This window comes from Pyricularia oryzae, chromosome 3 (genome assembly GCF_000002495.2).
Source record: "Pyricularia oryzae 70-15 chromosome 3, whole genome shotgun sequence".
Lineage (NCBI taxonomy): Eukaryota > Fungi > Ascomycota > Sordariomycetes > Magnaporthales > Pyriculariaceae > Pyricularia > Pyricularia oryzae.
The window spans coordinates 3,631,971-3,646,309 of NC_017849.1; the positions used below are offsets into that span (position 1 = coordinate 3,631,971).

The following is a 14,339-nucleotide window of genomic DNA, read 5'->3' on the forward strand; positions in this document are numbered from 1 at the left end:
CTCATCAACAGCACCTCGTTCGACCAAACCGTAGTCATTGCCTACCCAGCGGGTTACGGAGCGCCAAGATCACGTCGTCCCCAGCCTGTGAGACAACCGATGTGCGTCTGCGCAGCCTGTCGTCCGGCTGGTCGCCGTTGAACTGATCCACCCCTGAAAAGCCCGCGTCGCACAGCTTGGCGCATGCACCTCCTCGCAAAGCAATGCTGCCCTTGACAATATCTTGACTCGAATATTCGAAAAAAAAGAGAAAGATCTTAGGTAATGGCTAGTTGTAAAGAGGTCATACAATGCTGTTAACCGGTGTCAGACAAAAAAAAAAAAAAAAAAAAAAAGAAAACATTAATGTCTTTGTTAAGGGATATTTTAAGAAGTAATACCTTGGAGCGCACTGTCGACCTGACAAAGAGAGGCCAGTATTTCTTGTTTTAATATAAAAGCTAAGCTGAAGGTAACTAGATATTGCCGCCTCGTAGACAATGATTGCTCCGAGCGCATGAATATGCTTTGACTGACAAAATGAATATTCTAGGCAGCAGGGAATTGTTCGTGAATCGCTCTATGCGATGAATCGTGGGTAGAGTAAGCTATATTTAGTCTATATTTATTCTTACTCTTAGCTCTATTTATATCAATGCAAATCCTGGTTCTCGCCTATCGAGACCTAAGCAAGAAGTTATGATAAAAGAAGCTGCCGCATCCATCTAATGCCGAACATATTCTCATTGACACCATCACACACAACCACACAGATCCTCCACCCTTCAGTACAAATAATCTCCTCAGTTATTTGCTTCTTTCCACAGCTTCGCAACAAAGTCGCCAATCGAGCAAAAAGACGTCAAAATGAAGTTCTCTGCCGCCCTTTTGACCACCATCACCGCCACCGGCGCCAACGCTCTCTGGTTCGTGCCGCCTCAATATACGACCAATCAACACCTCCAGACTTATTTCCGAGCCTATCCCGGGTGTGTTGCGCATTGCGAGACATGGTCTAAGTCCTCACAAGGCGGTAGAATGACAAACATCGCCACCATTCAAGCCAATTGCCAAGCCGAGTGCAACACAATCTTTGAAATTGGTCAATAAAAATAAACGCTCATCTCATCCTATTTATCATAGCGCGGCAGCCTGAGGCGTCTCGCACGGCTTCACGCCACCTTTACTTATGTTGATGGGCTTCCAATATACCTGCTTAGAGGGTCAACTTTCGCTTTTATGGCTTCCGCATCTAGGGTGGACTGGGGTGAAGTGAATGTCTTAATCAAATTCACCGCATCAAGAAAGCCGTGGCTATGTCGAAAAGACTTTTTCTTTGTTTCTTAGTTTTTTTTTACCACTTGAGATGCTCCTGCTGTGGAAAGAAATTTTGTTGTCATCGTTGCTCAAAATAACAAATCTTCCTCCAAGTGACCACGAATATCATGCCTTTAGCTCAATGCGTCAGTCTGAATTACTTGCACCCGGTAAATAATATGCCTGTTGACACAAAGTTAACACCTCAAAGCTGATTTAGCGCGTGCAGGATCGAGTTCATTTTGTCATACTGGAAAATGCCTTGAAAACCTACAACAATCTCATGTGTTCTTCCATTAATTGCTAGCATTCCACCCCGCCTCCTCCGCCGTAATCTGACCATGCTGGTCGGTCATCTTCACCATGATCAGAAAGCTCTCTCTCGCCAGATTAACTAGCTTCATATACCTCTTGATGAGCCCGACCAGGGTCCAGCATTCCTTTGGATACATGTCACAACGTGAGCGTAGTCCACTGTCTCGTTACTCTAAAGCGGGGTCCTTGCTCTCCTTTTCCTTTGTCTTTTTCCTCTTATGTCATGCCTCTTTTGTCTCATAGCGTGCACTGCCCAGAACTTGGCTTGTTGTTTGGAGCTTGACGTTTATTTATTTCCATGGGGATTGCTCATTATTCTAATCTAATGTAAAGATGAAATGTCGCAGTCGCAACGACAGGTCGCTGGCCCTTGTACTGACTGTAACAGAGTGAATAAGTGCAGGGGAGAATCCAAACCTGCTTAGAGAAATGAAGTGGCACCATTTACCAAAACAAGTTCGGAGATGGGTATGACCGTATGAGTCGAGCAAAAGAAATCTGTGATCCAGGAAAACATTGACAAAAGACAAAATGAAGCGTCCCCTTCTTACGATCGCCAACTACTCCGCCGTCCCTCTGCCCACCAATCAAGGGTACTTTGTCGGCAAGGCGTGGTGGAAGCGAAACACGTTACCGGGGTCGTACTGCTTCTTGAGCTTCGCCAGGCGGGGCAGCTTGCGTGCGCCGTAGATGTCCTCGAGCCTCTCGTCGCCGTGGGCGTAGTTGACGTAGACGGCCGGGCCGGCGCCCTGGTAACCGCCCGTCGCGGACAGGTCGCTCCTCAGCTCGGCGCCCAGGCGGTCCGCGGCCCTCTCGAGGGGGCTCCCGGGCCGGTCCCAGCGCATCTGGATCAGGACGTAGGTGGAGGCGTCGCGCCAGGGGTAGGCGGTCGCGTCGTCGGGCACGGCGACCGTGGCCTGCACGGGCCAGGTCTCGTAGAGGATGGACGAGGCGCGGCCCGCCGGCTCGGCGGCGTAGAAGCGCGCCATCTTGGAAAAGGTGGAGCGCCAGGCCGCCGAGTCGAGCCTGCGCAGCCCCACGCCGTAGATGTCGTAGATCTGCCCCGGCGCGCAGACGGCGTCGGTCGTGCCAAAGGTGGCGACGCGCGGGAGCGTGGCGTACGTCGCCTCGGTCACCTCGCTGTGCCGCGGGCCGACGTCGAGGATGGGCTTCATGGCGGCCAGGGCCTCGTCGCGCGGGCCGGTCCAGGTCAGGGTCGCGATGAGCTGCGGCTCGTCGAGCGTGGCGTTGTAGGTGACGACGCTGGCGATGGTGAGCTGCGGCGGCACCTCCATGCTGGTCACCACGTCAAAGTAGGTCGCGTTCTTGTCCGGCGAGAAGATCAGGTCGACGTTGGTCCACACCCCGGCGGCGTACAGAGGCTTGAGCTTGTAGGTGGCTGAGACGACGACGCCAAAGTTTTGCCCCGCGCCGCGCATGCCCCAGAACAAGTCCTTGTTCTCCTTTTCTGACACGGTGAGGGTGCGGCCGTCGGCTGTGACAACCCTCGCCGACTCGAGGGCGTCGATCATCAGCCCGTCCAGGCCGTTCAGGCGACCGATGCCGCCTCCGAGCGTGGCTCCGATCATACCGACACAGGAGCAGGTACCAGTTGCTATGTCATGAATGTTAGTGAACGTGGGCCAGTTTGACACTCTTGCTTGCGGCATTGGAGGCTTGACTTACGGACTTGGAAACCGGCCTCGTACAAAGGGGTGAAGATGTCACGGAACCGTACACCAGGACCCACAGTTATAGTGGCAGCTTTGGAGTCAATCGAGAACTGGTTGAGCAGACTCAGGTCGATGCTGAGGCCGTTCTTTAGCTTGCCGAGCGTGGTTCCGTAGCCATGGCGACCTCCGGTGGCAAGGAATGGAATCTTGAACTTGGCAGCCAATTTTACCTGGTAACAACCGAGTTCAATTGTCAGTCACGTCATGTCATATTTATTTGTAGTATTATGAAGCGAGTGGACAAAACTTACAGCCGACTCGACGTCTTTCTCCGTAGAGGGAGAGACCGAAACTTTAAAGGTAGGAGGAGCGTAAATATCCCACCTCTCAGTGACATTCTCGAACCACTCCTGGCCTTGGAAGGAAATCACTGTGCGAGGCAAAAAGAGCCCTTTAGCTTGCTGCGCAAATACGCTCGTCAGGCTGTCGTTGGTCCAGCTGGACTCCTCCCGGCGGAAGGTAACCGACCCAAGAGCGCCGCTACCGAGCCCAAGGCCGGCGAGGATTAGAGAGGCGAACTTGATGGTCATTTTCCTTGATGTCTTGAACAGGGCGTTCTAATGTTTCTCAGGGTGTTGGCTTGTCAAGGTGCTGATCCGAAGTCTTCAAAAAGCCCATATTGCTGGCGAACTCGCAGCCCTTTTATACGCAGAACTACAGCTCGAAGACCTCATCATAGGACGACATACTCACGCAGCTCTAGGCAGCTAGCAAAGTTTTTAATGAAATTCCGCCTCGTCCGTTGGTCCGTTACCGAGATCATGGTCTGCTGATGACACCTGAGCGAGATTCTTCCGTATCAGCTCTTACACGTTCCTTACCGAAAGCTGATGACAGCCTCCAATTTCGGCTTGGTCGGGTTGAAGCGGCTGAGGTTCCGAGATCCTGGTAGCAGAAAGCTGACAAACTCGGCAAAACGTGGCGGCCTGGATGTGCGGCTCAATAAAACTAGTGATTCCTCCTTAGCATGTGAGTCAGTTCCTCGGGGGCGGGAATAGCGGTGATGGTAGGGAAAGGGCTATTCATGTCTTTTGGAAGCGAGAAGGAGCTTCAGCCTCGTTCTTCATCTCGTGATAACTGAAAAGGAGCAACAGATGGGTGCTTCCAAGGCGTCAAACTGGAAACAGAGCCGCGGGGTCCCAGAGTTGACAGGTCACACGGGGAGCAAACAAGGTACAGGGGCATGTGAAAGTGGGATCGGAAGAACAGGGGCAGCAAGGGGAGGGAGGGTCGGGAAGGACGGTGATGGCTTGAAAAGTTGAACTTGACTCCGTGATTCGCTCTTTTTCTCGGCCTCACCTCGTGGCTCAGCCCTATGTGAGATCAACCTAAGGGATCAGGTACTGAGGACTTGCAGGAAGTACACAGGATGTGGGAGGAGTTTCGTGGGTGACTGGATCCTTCAGCCGCCTTACCTTGACCCCGCGCCTCACACCTTGTCCTTTTCGGCTAAGCGGCCAAGGCAGGACAACCTGTGCCTAGGATATTTGCTCTAGCCGCAGCCACTAGAGTTCGTTCATTGTCGTATATGGACTCGACCGTCTCGACTTTGTCGACTTGGTCGACGTGAGTTCCGAGTGAATTCTCTGGCGCGCGTTCCCGGATCCCTCTTGTCTCCCTCCGCCCAACTGAGCGACTGTTGGTCGTCTCCCAGCGGGCGGGCTCTTACGTCACAGCGTTTAAGCTAAGCAGTTGACAGCCCCTCCAGCGGAGGGTCGGCGAGTCCGGGTGCGCGGCCCTTGACGCCTGCGTGGGCGTAGTCATCCTTATCCCACAGCTGAGGCGTGAAAATCAGCCTGAGCAGGCATTGGCGGAGCTTCCGGGTAGGTGTACCGCGTGGTCCCGTTGAAGCTCGTAATAGAGCTTAGCGCGTCAAAGGCGGCTAGATGCTTCTCTTCCTAGTCTTGCGCCGACGTGGGCTGGTAAGTCGTTGTGTCAAGACCCTAGAGCCTCTGGAATCAGCGAATGCTCCCCGGACCAAAGAGATTGCACCAGAGTGCAGTGGGTAACAGACACCGCATCCTTCAGTTTGGCGCACGGCCATATTCACGCATATCTTGCAATGATGCTGTTATAGGCGGCGCCCCCCTGGTATAAGGGTGGCTTATTGTCGCAAAGAAATTATCTAGTGAAAGGGCTCGGGTACTCAGGCGAATAAGCGCACCTCGAGCATCGTCGTAATACCAAAGCTTTGGCCCGCACCCTTGATGCGACAGAGTAATCCCAATTTGGCTCCTTTGAGTCGTTTGAGATCACGCGGTGTGTTTGTTCGCGAGTGCGCGGTTAAAGCTGACAACGTCGTCGCTCATAAAGTCATAGAGGCCTTCGGGCCGACCCCGTCTACCCCCGAGACTGAGGCCGAGGACATCGGCAGGTAATGTGGTCCCAGTTGCTTATGATCACTTGATATCGCCAGTGACTCGCTCTCCTTCTCCAGGTCTAAAACTAACCCGTGCCCCGGAAATGCTTATTTCGAAGCATGGACTCCGATTTGGACTTGTGTCTGCCTTTCTCATGGTCAATCTCAATCCCTAAACTTCGTGCAAGTTGCAGAAATGGGTCTTTATGCAGCGATAGCCCGCCAAAAGAAGTCGGCGGAAGCTCCTCCTACCAGGATGTACAGCAACGTGAAGATGAAGCACTCCGTAGGGGTTGTTGTGCGGGCAAGTTGGCACACCAGTCGGAGCTTTTGGATTCGATGATGATTGAGCTGGTGAAGACTGAAGGCTCGGGGGCCGAGTTTGCGAATTGTAACTTTCATTGTCAAGCTGCCTGCTGGCCCGACCAGGGCTAACAGTGATAATATGAGAATTTCCCGGACTTGCGCGTCAACCTCGAACTTGCTGGCAGAAAGCTTTGATAACTTGGAAGAAACCTCAGGAAGCAGAAAGGGCTGCAGGTCCGGGCAAGGGTCGATCCAGGACGGGGTGTAGACGTCAACTACATGTTTCTCAAGCGTCACCAATACCATGATCACCATTACCATGACAAACGAAAGTTTCTATCTATTCCATTCTGCGTCGACAATTAATTTTTGCACATCACTGTCTCACTGCCAAGTCTCGAGCGTCCGCTGATCGCAAATCAAAACCACAAAACCAACCATGGATGCATGAAATCGATGAGGAGATTCAGAGGCGGCTTTCCTCCTGCCATCCTATCAATCGACACGACGACAATTTCAACACTACGTTGATGACGCAGACATGCAGGTTGAAATTTGGGATTGTATGTTCAACAGCTCGTTCCCCCATCCAACGGGAGGGCGACAAAGCATAGCCGATGTGCCGGGAAGGTTTCACAACCATACACACACTCCCAGCTCAGGCGGACGCTGCGGAGTTAACGGCTATCCGCCCGTCCGAGACTTTTGCCCGCGCCGCAAGGCTGGAGTGTGACCATTTCAGCTTGGCCAGCTGCAGGCAACGCTATTGAGACGCTGATAAACCTTGCGTGGTGTTGCCAGGGGGTGTGATATCAAAAATTCCCAACACGTGTTTCCCAACCGGGCTCCATATTTCTAGAGCCTTTCCACATCTGCAGTCAGCTGATTTCCATGCTGGTCGCGTCAATTCCACGGCATGGGTGTATGGCGCCCAAGGTCGGGCCGTTGAAGTTGATTAAGTGCAGGATGGACATATAGTAAGACGGAATAGAAGTACACACCCTTAACTGTAATCCGCCATTTGATTCAAGAATCGAGGATCGAAAGATAGCCTAGTTCTAGTTCAATGTCAGCATGCGCCATCCAGGTGTTAGAAGGCGTGTCGGACAAGACTCGAATTGCGGGTGTGTGCATTTGGGGTGACGGATAGATCTACTACCCGGGGTGATCAAGGTGCATTGCGGGTTTAAGGCGCTCATGCGGCGCGGATCACTAGGAGGACAAATTATGGTGCGACGCTAACGCCAAAGAAAAAGGTTCCCCCCGCCCGCCGCCAAGACAAATGGCCAGGTCGAGGGACTTGATAGATTGAATACTGTGTGCACAGTCGTCCTGCACAAAAATAGAAATTACCCAAAAGGGAGTCAAGATAGCCAGGCAAGATTCCGTTTGAACAAGTATGGGAGGGAGGGTGGTCAGCATAGTGGGGGGAAGTAGGGAAAATTCCGCAAAAGACAACTCGAAACCACTAACTCCGATGTCGGATTATTTTGCATCATCACCACCGTTTGCATCACTGGGACGCTAGCTACAGCCCATTGATTCAACTTTGCCCAAGCTGAAAGGCTGCCAGGAGCATTATCATAGCAGAATAAACTTGGTACAAATCAAGGCTTGAAGGACCCCGGCACAGGACTCCTCCCGCCGCACCAAAAGTACCCATCGGCAAGATTGCAATACGCCACCATGGGTCCCGGAAAGGAAAAGTTCGCTCTCATCACCGGGTAAGAAGCCGCAAATTTACGCTTGATCCATCAGAGACGTGGCCAGTGAGTTAAAAAAAAACACAAACTGAAACCCAACAGCTGCGGCGATGGAGGCATTGGCCACGCGTTGGCCAACAACTTTGTTCAGAACGGCTTCATCGTCATCGCCACCCTGCTACCCCACGAATCTCGAACCCACCTCGAACATGCGAAAATCCATGTCATTGACCTCGACGTCACCAAGGAGGATCAGATGATTCCTTTCAGGAGCACGTTGGAGGAAATCACAGGCGGAACCCTTGACGTGCTGGTCAATAACGCGTGAGTTTGCTGGCTTCAGGGGGACGGGAGGTGCCGGCTAGGTGGAAACGTCTTTGTGCTCACAGCTTTCTTACTGTGTGCTTGACTTCAGAGGTATCTGTAAGTTAGTTCACACCCGGCACAGCCATCATTCCTGACCAAGCGAACTGTAATGATTCCTACGCGGCCACGCCTGCCTAAATCAGCCTCACTAACCACGGATGGATTCTTTGCACCACCAAAACCGCAACCTCGCCAGGCTACACCATGACAGCGGCCGACACGGACGTGAAGCAAGTCGAGAAGATGTTTGCCGTCAACGTCTTTGGACCCATGCGGCTGGTGCACCACCTACACCGCATGCTAATTGCCGCCCCACGCGGCGTCATCGTCAACATCGGCTCGATCGGAGGCGTGTGTCCTTATGTGTTTGGGGCATCCTACAATGCCACCAAGGCGGCCCTTCACCACTGGGGAAACACTCTTCGTGTGGAGATGAAGCCGTTTGGGTATGTTTTTTTTTTCTTTTTCCTAACTTCTTTTTCGTTCCAGTCCCAGCATCTCCTCGTGTCTGGTTTTCTTTCGGTAAAATCATGTGCTCAACAATACTACAACAGCGTACATGTTGTCAACATCATCTCGGGAGAAGTCGCGACCAACATCCTCAAGAGCGACGTGCGAGACAACCGCACACTCCCCGAGGACTCGGTATACGCACCATTGGCGCAGCTGTTCAAGGACCACGTCAACCGCACGCCCGACGCCATGTCGCCAGACGACTACGCCCGCGGCGTTGTGGCTATGGTGCAGAGGCGGTCGCTGCCTGCTTGGTTCTGGCACGGCAACGCGACGGGGTTTATCTGGACCCTGGACAGCTTTTTCCCTCGAACCATATGGGTGAGCACGCTCAATTATTTACGCCCTGCCTCGTTCTCCCTCCGCTATATACTCATATGGAGGATCCCTTTTTACTAGCCGAGTTTTTGTTTTATTAATGTTGAACGCCTGTGCTGACGTAATTGGTACCAAAGGACTGGCTTTTCACTCGATGGTTCAAGTTGGAAAACTTGGTGGGCACACAGGGATGAGGCCTTGTCGGCTCATTGGGATACACAATAGACAGTCTAGTCTAGTGATAAAATCTTCATATCCTTGGGTTCCAATGAAGCAGTTTTGATATCTGCTTGCCGTCCCCCCTCAAATTCCCTGTCACCCTCGCCTTGCTGCGTGCACTGTTTTGTCCTTTTCAGGTTCAAAAGCTCTACTAGACCACAAGAGAAGTACAAAGCTGTTGTATTTACCACGGCATATCTTGAACTTGTTCTCCGAGTACAGTATACAAACATGTTCTCTTGAGACGAGACGAGAAACGTGGAGAAGCGAGACTGACAATTGAGGGCAGATGCAGTCAATTTCGTCTGTGTACCAGCTCTTGGACGGATCTGAGGATGGCGGGGCCGGGTAGTGACAGAATATAGGAGATTCGTTGCAGATTATGATTGCAAGATGATGCATATCAGAGCCTCCTATTATTTGTGGATTTCAGGTAGCTAATATAGTGGAAGAGGGGAAATATTTCAAGTGAACCATGTCAAGCAATCTACCTATATGATCACGAATCACAGGTGAAAATTCCCTCGCTTCTGAGACAAAATAATTGACATCGAAACCCGGCGTGTGAGCACCAGGTTCTCCTTCTACAAAAGGTAAATCTAAACAATTATTCGAAAATGGATGGTCACCAGGGACCAAACGAGCGACAGGAAGCAAAGGAAAACAAGTTGAAATACATATTATAAAGGAAAAAGAAAGAACAAAAGGTAAAGGAGAAGAGAACAAAAACATCTGTTCATACACGCACAACCAAATTACGCAAGGGATCCCTTAGGCAATGGGGTTGTAGTAAACAAAACGGCCATGAGGGTCATACTTGCGCTTGATGTTGCGCAGGCGCCGCAGCCGGGCCGCGTCGTAGCCGTACATGGACTCGAGCGGCTCGTCGCCGGCGGCATAGTTGACGTAGGTGGCGGGCTTGAGGTCCGGGGCGCCCTCGTTCCAGATGCGGCGGACCTGGCGGCCAAACTCCCTGGCCATGCCCAGGACCTCGGGGTCGGCGGCGTCGGCGGGCTTGAGGCGCGCGTCGAAGAACATGAGCAGCTTGCGGTCGCGAAAGGCGACGGCCGACGCGCTGGGGTCGGCACGGTCCACGGCGGCGGTCGAGTAGCCCTCGTGAAAGGCGACCGAGTCGGCGAGCTGCGGGTGCGCCGCGATGGTGCGGTTGAAGAGCTGGTACAGCGCCCGCTCGGCCGTCGCGTTGTACACGTTGAACTGCGACGTCACCTGCACGTGCGCGTCGCCCGGCTGGCAGAGCGGCTGGTCCTGGCCTGTGCCCATGGCCGTCGCCACCCCGGGGTAGGGCACGTCGCCGCTCTGCTCCGCTGCTGGCCCGAGGCGGCTGAACGGCTCCAGGAGGGCTTCGGCCTCCGAGGCGGGGCCTGCGTAGCCAAAGACCCAGGAAACGACGGGCTGTGGGGGAAATTGTGTCAGCCGGGGCGCATTTTCTTTGTCGATGGATTGCATGAGATGAATGGGAATGAGGCAGAGGATCACAGTCAGCTTACCTCGGTCTGGCTGACGGAAGGATCAATGTAAAACCCGCCAGTGTTGAGCCCCATCAAGACGGGCGTGGAGCCGTCGCCGTTGCCGTGAAACGTGTTGAGAGCCCCAAAGACCGCTTCCAGTTTGTCCTGAGTGTAGGTGTACGAGTGGTAGTGCCAGGTGTCGATCTTGCGAGGGTAGATCTTGGACTGGAAGCTTGTGACGATTCCCAAGTTGTGTCCAGCGCCTTGCATACCCCTATAGTTGTTACATGTCCAGTTAGCTTTGGCATACAGAGAATACGCATTGTCTATGAAGTTGGTTGTTGAGCAGTGCAAAAGGGGAACATACCACCACAGGTCAGGGTTGCTGGTTGCGTTGACCCTGACGGCCGAGCCATCAGCCAGCACCACGTTCATGTTGATCAGGTTGTCGCTGATCAGCCCATACAGCCCCTGGTAGCGTCCATGTCCACCACCGAGACCGGGCCCCATCATGCCCACGCAGTCGCAGCTGCCGGTGACGGTGACGTAGCCACGGTCCCAGAGGTACTCGATGGCCTGCTTGTCCCACGCGCCACCCTGGAACCAAGCCGACTCGGCCGGCTCGCCAGGCTGGATGGTGATGGTGGTGAGGCGCGACATGTCGATCTGGATGCCGCGGAACCTGCCGATCGTGTTGGTCAGGGCGTGGCCCCGGTTCTTGACCAGGAAAGGAATCCCGAAGCGGTTGGCCAGCTTGACGACGGTGGCGATATCCGACTCGACCGCCGGCACCACCACCAGCCTGATGGTCGGGCGCGATTCGTTGTCGAACCGCTCAATGGCGTCGTCCCACCCCGGCCCGCCGGGACCGATGATGGTGGCGCCGCGGGAGAGCTGCGGGCCCAGTTCGCGCTGGACCTGGGCGTCGGAGAGCTGGCGGCGGGACAAGGGGTGCTTGTCAAAGTACGAAGGGGTGATGACGCCGGCCATGGTCAGGGGTAGCGAGGCCAGGGTCGCGAGACCGGCCGAAGCCAGGAGGGAAAAGGACTTCATTGTGAAATTGGTGATGTCTTGAGGTTTTGCTGCTGTGCGTACCTGTGATGAAGAAGGCTCTTGTCGACAGTCTGGCTGCTTTTGACCAGTTCTCGTCTCGAAGCAGACAGAGACCAAAGGCACCTTTTATAGCTTTCCAGGTCGAGGCTCAGGACACGAATCAAGTGAGTCTCCATGCCCTAGCCTTCCAATATCACAGCCCCAGTTCCAACATGATCTCCTTCTTCCGGAATTTCCCTTCCAATTTCCACCTGCTGACCATTCAACGGTAAGACCCGTCGTGTTTCTGTCAGTGAAGAGGCACAGGTTACCAGGCAGCTAGCCTTGAGTAAAGTCATAGGATCAGTAGATAAGCCTTCAGGTGAGACTGTGCTCCGCCCCAAGCCCTCGGCTACGGCGCCTCGAATAATCCTTGTCAGGCGGAAGGCTTGCGTGTATGGATGAGTCAAGCGCGAAACGGCTGAGGGCGCTACCCGTTCCTGCTTGTGATGCTGAAAGAAGGAAGTCTATTGGACCAGAACCGGTAATTAACGACAAGGCAAGGGAATATATTCGGTATACTAACAAATAATAGTTTATCTTTCTGGCACATTCGTGTGGCCTCACTCGTATCGAGCCGTATGCCGCCCGCAATTCCTCCTGTGTGCGCACCATCGGAATCCTGCAGTTCGGCGCAGACCACAGATACCCAAAAAGGCAATAGTTTACAAACAGAGCCCCAAAAGGCTCTCCTGGTGACGTGAGAAGATTACAAGTTCAAGCCAGACCAGTACACCTCTGGGAAGCGCTCTCCCACAATCTCCGTCTTGTCGATGGCGACTTGCAGCTCCTCCAGCTCAGGCTGGGTAAGCGTGATGAACTTTGTATTGTCCAGGATCTTTTCGACGCTGGTGGCGCCGGGGATGGGCAGCGCGCCCTGGGCCCTGACCCAAGCCAGCGCGACCTGGGCGCTCGTGTCGCCCCTGCGCTCCGCCACGGCCGCGACGGCCTCTGCCAGCTTGACGTTTTGCTCAAACGCGGGGCTCTGGAAGCGCGGAAAGACGCGCACGTGCGCCGGCACGTCCTCGGGCTTCCTGATCTGGCCCGTCAGCCAGCCCCGGTCGAGCGGGCTGTAGGCGACGACGGGGATGCCCAGCTCGCGGCACGTGTCGCGCACGCCTCCTGGGGCGAGCACGTGGCGAGAAAAGACGCTGAGCTCAATCTCGACGGCGCCGACGGGGTGCACGGCGTGGGCGCGGCGGATCGTCTCGGGGCTGCACTCGGACAGGCCGTAGGAGCCTATCTTGCCCTCTTTGATCAGGGCGGCCAGCGTGCGCGTCTGCTGCTCCACGGGCGTGTCAGGGCTTTGGCGGGCGCACTGGAACAAGTCAATTGTTTTGCAGCCGTCCAGGATGGAGAGGCAGCGGTCGACCTCGGCGCGAATCTGCTCCGGGCGATTGTTGGCCGTCTGGGTCATGGCATCGTAGCAACCCTTGACGCTGAGCACCACCTTGGAGGCGTCGCTTGGGTGTGCGGCAAAGTAGTGCTTGACGAGGTGTAGGGAGTGGCGGTCGGGCGGGCCGTACAGGGTACCCTAACCAGGCCTTTGGTCAGCTTGCACTCCTGTGCGGCTCAGGCTGCTTGAGGGGGAGGGGGGAGGGGGCGCGATTGGGAGTTAGCGGGCGGCAACAAAAATGGACCAAGTACACACCCCGTTCCAGAGGTTGGCGCCGTTGTCGAGGGCTGCCTTGAGCGGCTTTTCGGCGTCCTCAAACGGCATGGGATTCCAGTACGTGATACCTATGGGAAATTAGGCGATTAGCTCCGCGGGAACCTTGGGTATGGGGGGAAGAGCTGAGAGGTAGCCTGGAGGTACCCACCCATCATGCCGTATCCGACCGGGCCAACAGGCTTGCCAGCTATTTGGGTCGGAAAATGCATTTTTGCGAATCTAGACAGGCTGGTATTGTGGGTGTTCCGAGTCCAAAATCTGTTGCTGCTGCTTGGACCCCAAATATTAGGGCGAAGCAGAGGGTGTCGGGATGCGGTTTCAAACATTTTTAAGTATTTTGCAAATGTTTACAAACGCGGTTGCGCAACTACGACAATGCTTGAGATAGCTTGTATACATTGCACCTGCCGTCTGCAGCTACCTGTGATGGCATGCAACTGGTCAAGTAATCTGTCATCGAACAAATAATCTGCAGGATTATGCATAACGGTGATTGGCTTTCGGTTTACGGTACGGAGCTCCAGAAGGAGTTAGCGGACTTATACGAGCGGACGAGAACGGGAAAACCCCGACCCTATAATATTCCCTGCGAGCAAAGCTGACCTGCCTAGCCTTACCGGACCACAGCCTGTGTCGGGGTTATCAAGGGCAAAGTGTGGCACAGGCAAAGCGGGCCGGCGTTGTGGTACGGCCGCGTGTACCCTGGAGCGCGGATTACAAATTTCTAGGGGCTTGTTTTCCGATGTCATGCGGTTGAGTGGTGATCCTTGGTGATCTTTATCGATCTTTATGTGTGATTAGAAATGTCGGGACAGCGGAAATACTGTAATGCCGTACCAGGTCCTAACATGTAGACAAAGGGGGAAAAGATGCCATGCAGGCCAAGTATTTTCTAGAGAGAGCGATATCCCCAATTGAGGGCCAAGGGGGAATCTAGCAAACTAATTCCCTGCTGGACTCATCCGACCCGCCCGTTGA

At 54.1% G+C, this 14,339-nt stretch overlaps 5 protein-coding genes across 5 annotated transcripts; 2 read left to right on the forward strand and 3 right to left on the reverse strand.

The window, feature by feature from the left end:
• Positions 1-827: 827 nt before the first annotated feature.
• Positions 828-1,139, forward strand: MGG_16811 (uncharacterized protein). The gene has a single exon (XM_003712255.1). The coding sequence runs from the start codon at positions 847-849 to the stop codon at positions 1,087-1,089; it is 243 nt and encodes an 80-aa protein (XP_003712303.1). The 5' UTR covers positions 828-846; the 3' UTR covers positions 1,090-1,139.
• Positions 1,140-1,876: 737 nt separating this feature from the next.
• MGG_10961 (uncharacterized protein) lies at positions 1,877-6,437 on the reverse strand. The gene is made up of 4 exons (XM_003712256.1): positions 5,359-6,437; positions 3,596-5,287; positions 3,298-3,514; positions 1,877-3,226 (listed from the first exon to the last, which is right to left on the reverse strand). The coding sequence occupies exons 2-4, from the start codon at positions 3,872-3,874 to the stop codon at positions 2,199-2,201; spliced, it is 1,524 nt and encodes a 507-aa protein (XP_003712304.1). The 5' UTR covers positions 3,875-5,287; positions 5,359-6,437; the 3' UTR covers positions 1,877-2,198.
• Positions 6,438-7,535: 1,098 nt separating this feature from the next.
• On the forward strand, positions 7,536-9,721 carry MGG_12983 (uncharacterized protein). The gene is made up of 6 exons (XM_003712257.1): positions 7,536-7,733; positions 7,815-8,036; positions 8,128-8,135; positions 8,275-8,524; positions 8,633-8,912; positions 9,047-9,721. Exons 1-6 carry the CDS (start codon positions 7,696-7,698, stop codon positions 9,101-9,103), a joined length of 855 nt encoding a protein of 284 aa, XP_003712305.1. The 5' UTR covers positions 7,536-7,695; the 3' UTR covers positions 9,104-9,721.
• Positions 9,504-12,286, reverse strand: MGG_16812 (uncharacterized protein). Its single transcript, XM_003712258.1, has 3 exons — positions 10,965-12,286; positions 10,637-10,871; positions 9,504-10,541 (listed from the first exon to the last, which is right to left on the reverse strand). Exons 1-3 carry the CDS (start codon positions 11,648-11,650, stop codon positions 9,900-9,902), a joined length of 1,563 nt encoding a protein of 520 aa, XP_003712306.1. The 5' UTR covers positions 11,651-12,286; the 3' UTR covers positions 9,504-9,899.
• MGG_16813 (uncharacterized protein) lies at positions 12,207-13,820 on the reverse strand. The gene is made up of 3 exons (XM_003712259.1): positions 13,510-13,820; positions 13,341-13,429; positions 12,207-13,223 (listed from the first exon to the last, which is right to left on the reverse strand). The coding sequence occupies exons 1-3, from the start codon at positions 13,685-13,687 to the stop codon at positions 12,399-12,401; spliced, it is 1,092 nt and encodes a 363-aa protein (XP_003712307.1). The 5' UTR covers positions 13,688-13,820; the 3' UTR covers positions 12,207-12,398.
• Between the last annotated feature and the right edge of the window lie 519 nt (positions 13,821-14,339).

Excerpts from the sequence above, each read along its gene's own strand:
- MGG_16811 (XM_003712255.1), top strand. The coding sequence starts at position 847 with ATGAAGTTCTCTGCCGCCCTTTTGACCACCATCACCGCCACCGGCGCC.
- MGG_16812 (XM_003712258.1), bottom strand. The coding sequence starts at position 11,650 with ATGAAGTCCTTTTCCCTCCTGGCTTCGGCCGGTCTCGCGACCCTGGCC. Across the intron at positions 10,872-10,964 it reads AGCAACCCTGACCTGTGGTG|GGGTATGCAAGGCGCTGGAC; the intron begins GTATGTTCCCCT and ends TAACAACTATAG. Across the intron at positions 10,542-10,636 it reads CTTCCGTCAGCCAGACCGAG|CCCGTCGTTTCCTGGGTCTT; the intron begins GTAAGCTGACTG and ends TTTCCCCCACAG.
- MGG_10961 (XM_003712256.1), bottom strand. The coding sequence starts at position 3,874 with ATGACCATCAAGTTCGCCTCTCTAATCCTCGCCGGCCTTGGGCTCGGT. Across the intron at positions 3,515-3,595 it reads AGAAAGACGTCGAGTCGGCT|GTAAAATTGGCTGCCAAGTT; the intron begins GTAAGTTTTGTC and ends GGTTGTTACCAG. Across the intron at positions 3,227-3,297 it reads CGAGGCCGGTTTCCAAGTCC|CAACTGGTACCTGCTCCTGT; the intron begins GTAAGTCAAGCC and ends TTCATGACATAG.
- MGG_12983 (XM_003712257.1), top strand. The coding sequence starts at position 7,696 with ATGGGTCCCGGAAAGGAAAAGTTCGCTCTCATCACCGG. Across the intron at positions 7,734-7,814 it reads AAGTTCGCTCTCATCACCGG|CTGCGGCGATGGAGGCATTG; the intron begins GTAAGAAGCCGC and ends GAAACCCAACAG. Across the intron at positions 8,525-8,632 it reads GTGGAGATGAAGCCGTTTGG|CGTACATGTTGTCAACATCA; the intron begins GTATGTTTTTTT and ends ATACTACAACAG.
- MGG_16813 (XM_003712259.1), bottom strand. The coding sequence starts at position 13,687 with ATGTTTGAAACCGCATCCCGACACCCTCTGCTTCGCCCTAATATTTGG. Across the intron at positions 13,430-13,509 it reads GGTCGGATACGGCATGATGG|GTATCACGTACTGGAATCCC; the intron begins GTGGGTACCTCC and ends AATTTCCCATAG. Across the intron at positions 13,224-13,340 it reads GCGCCAACCTCTGGAACGGG|GGTACCCTGTACGGCCCGCC; the intron begins GTGTGTACTTGG and ends AGGCCTGGTTAG.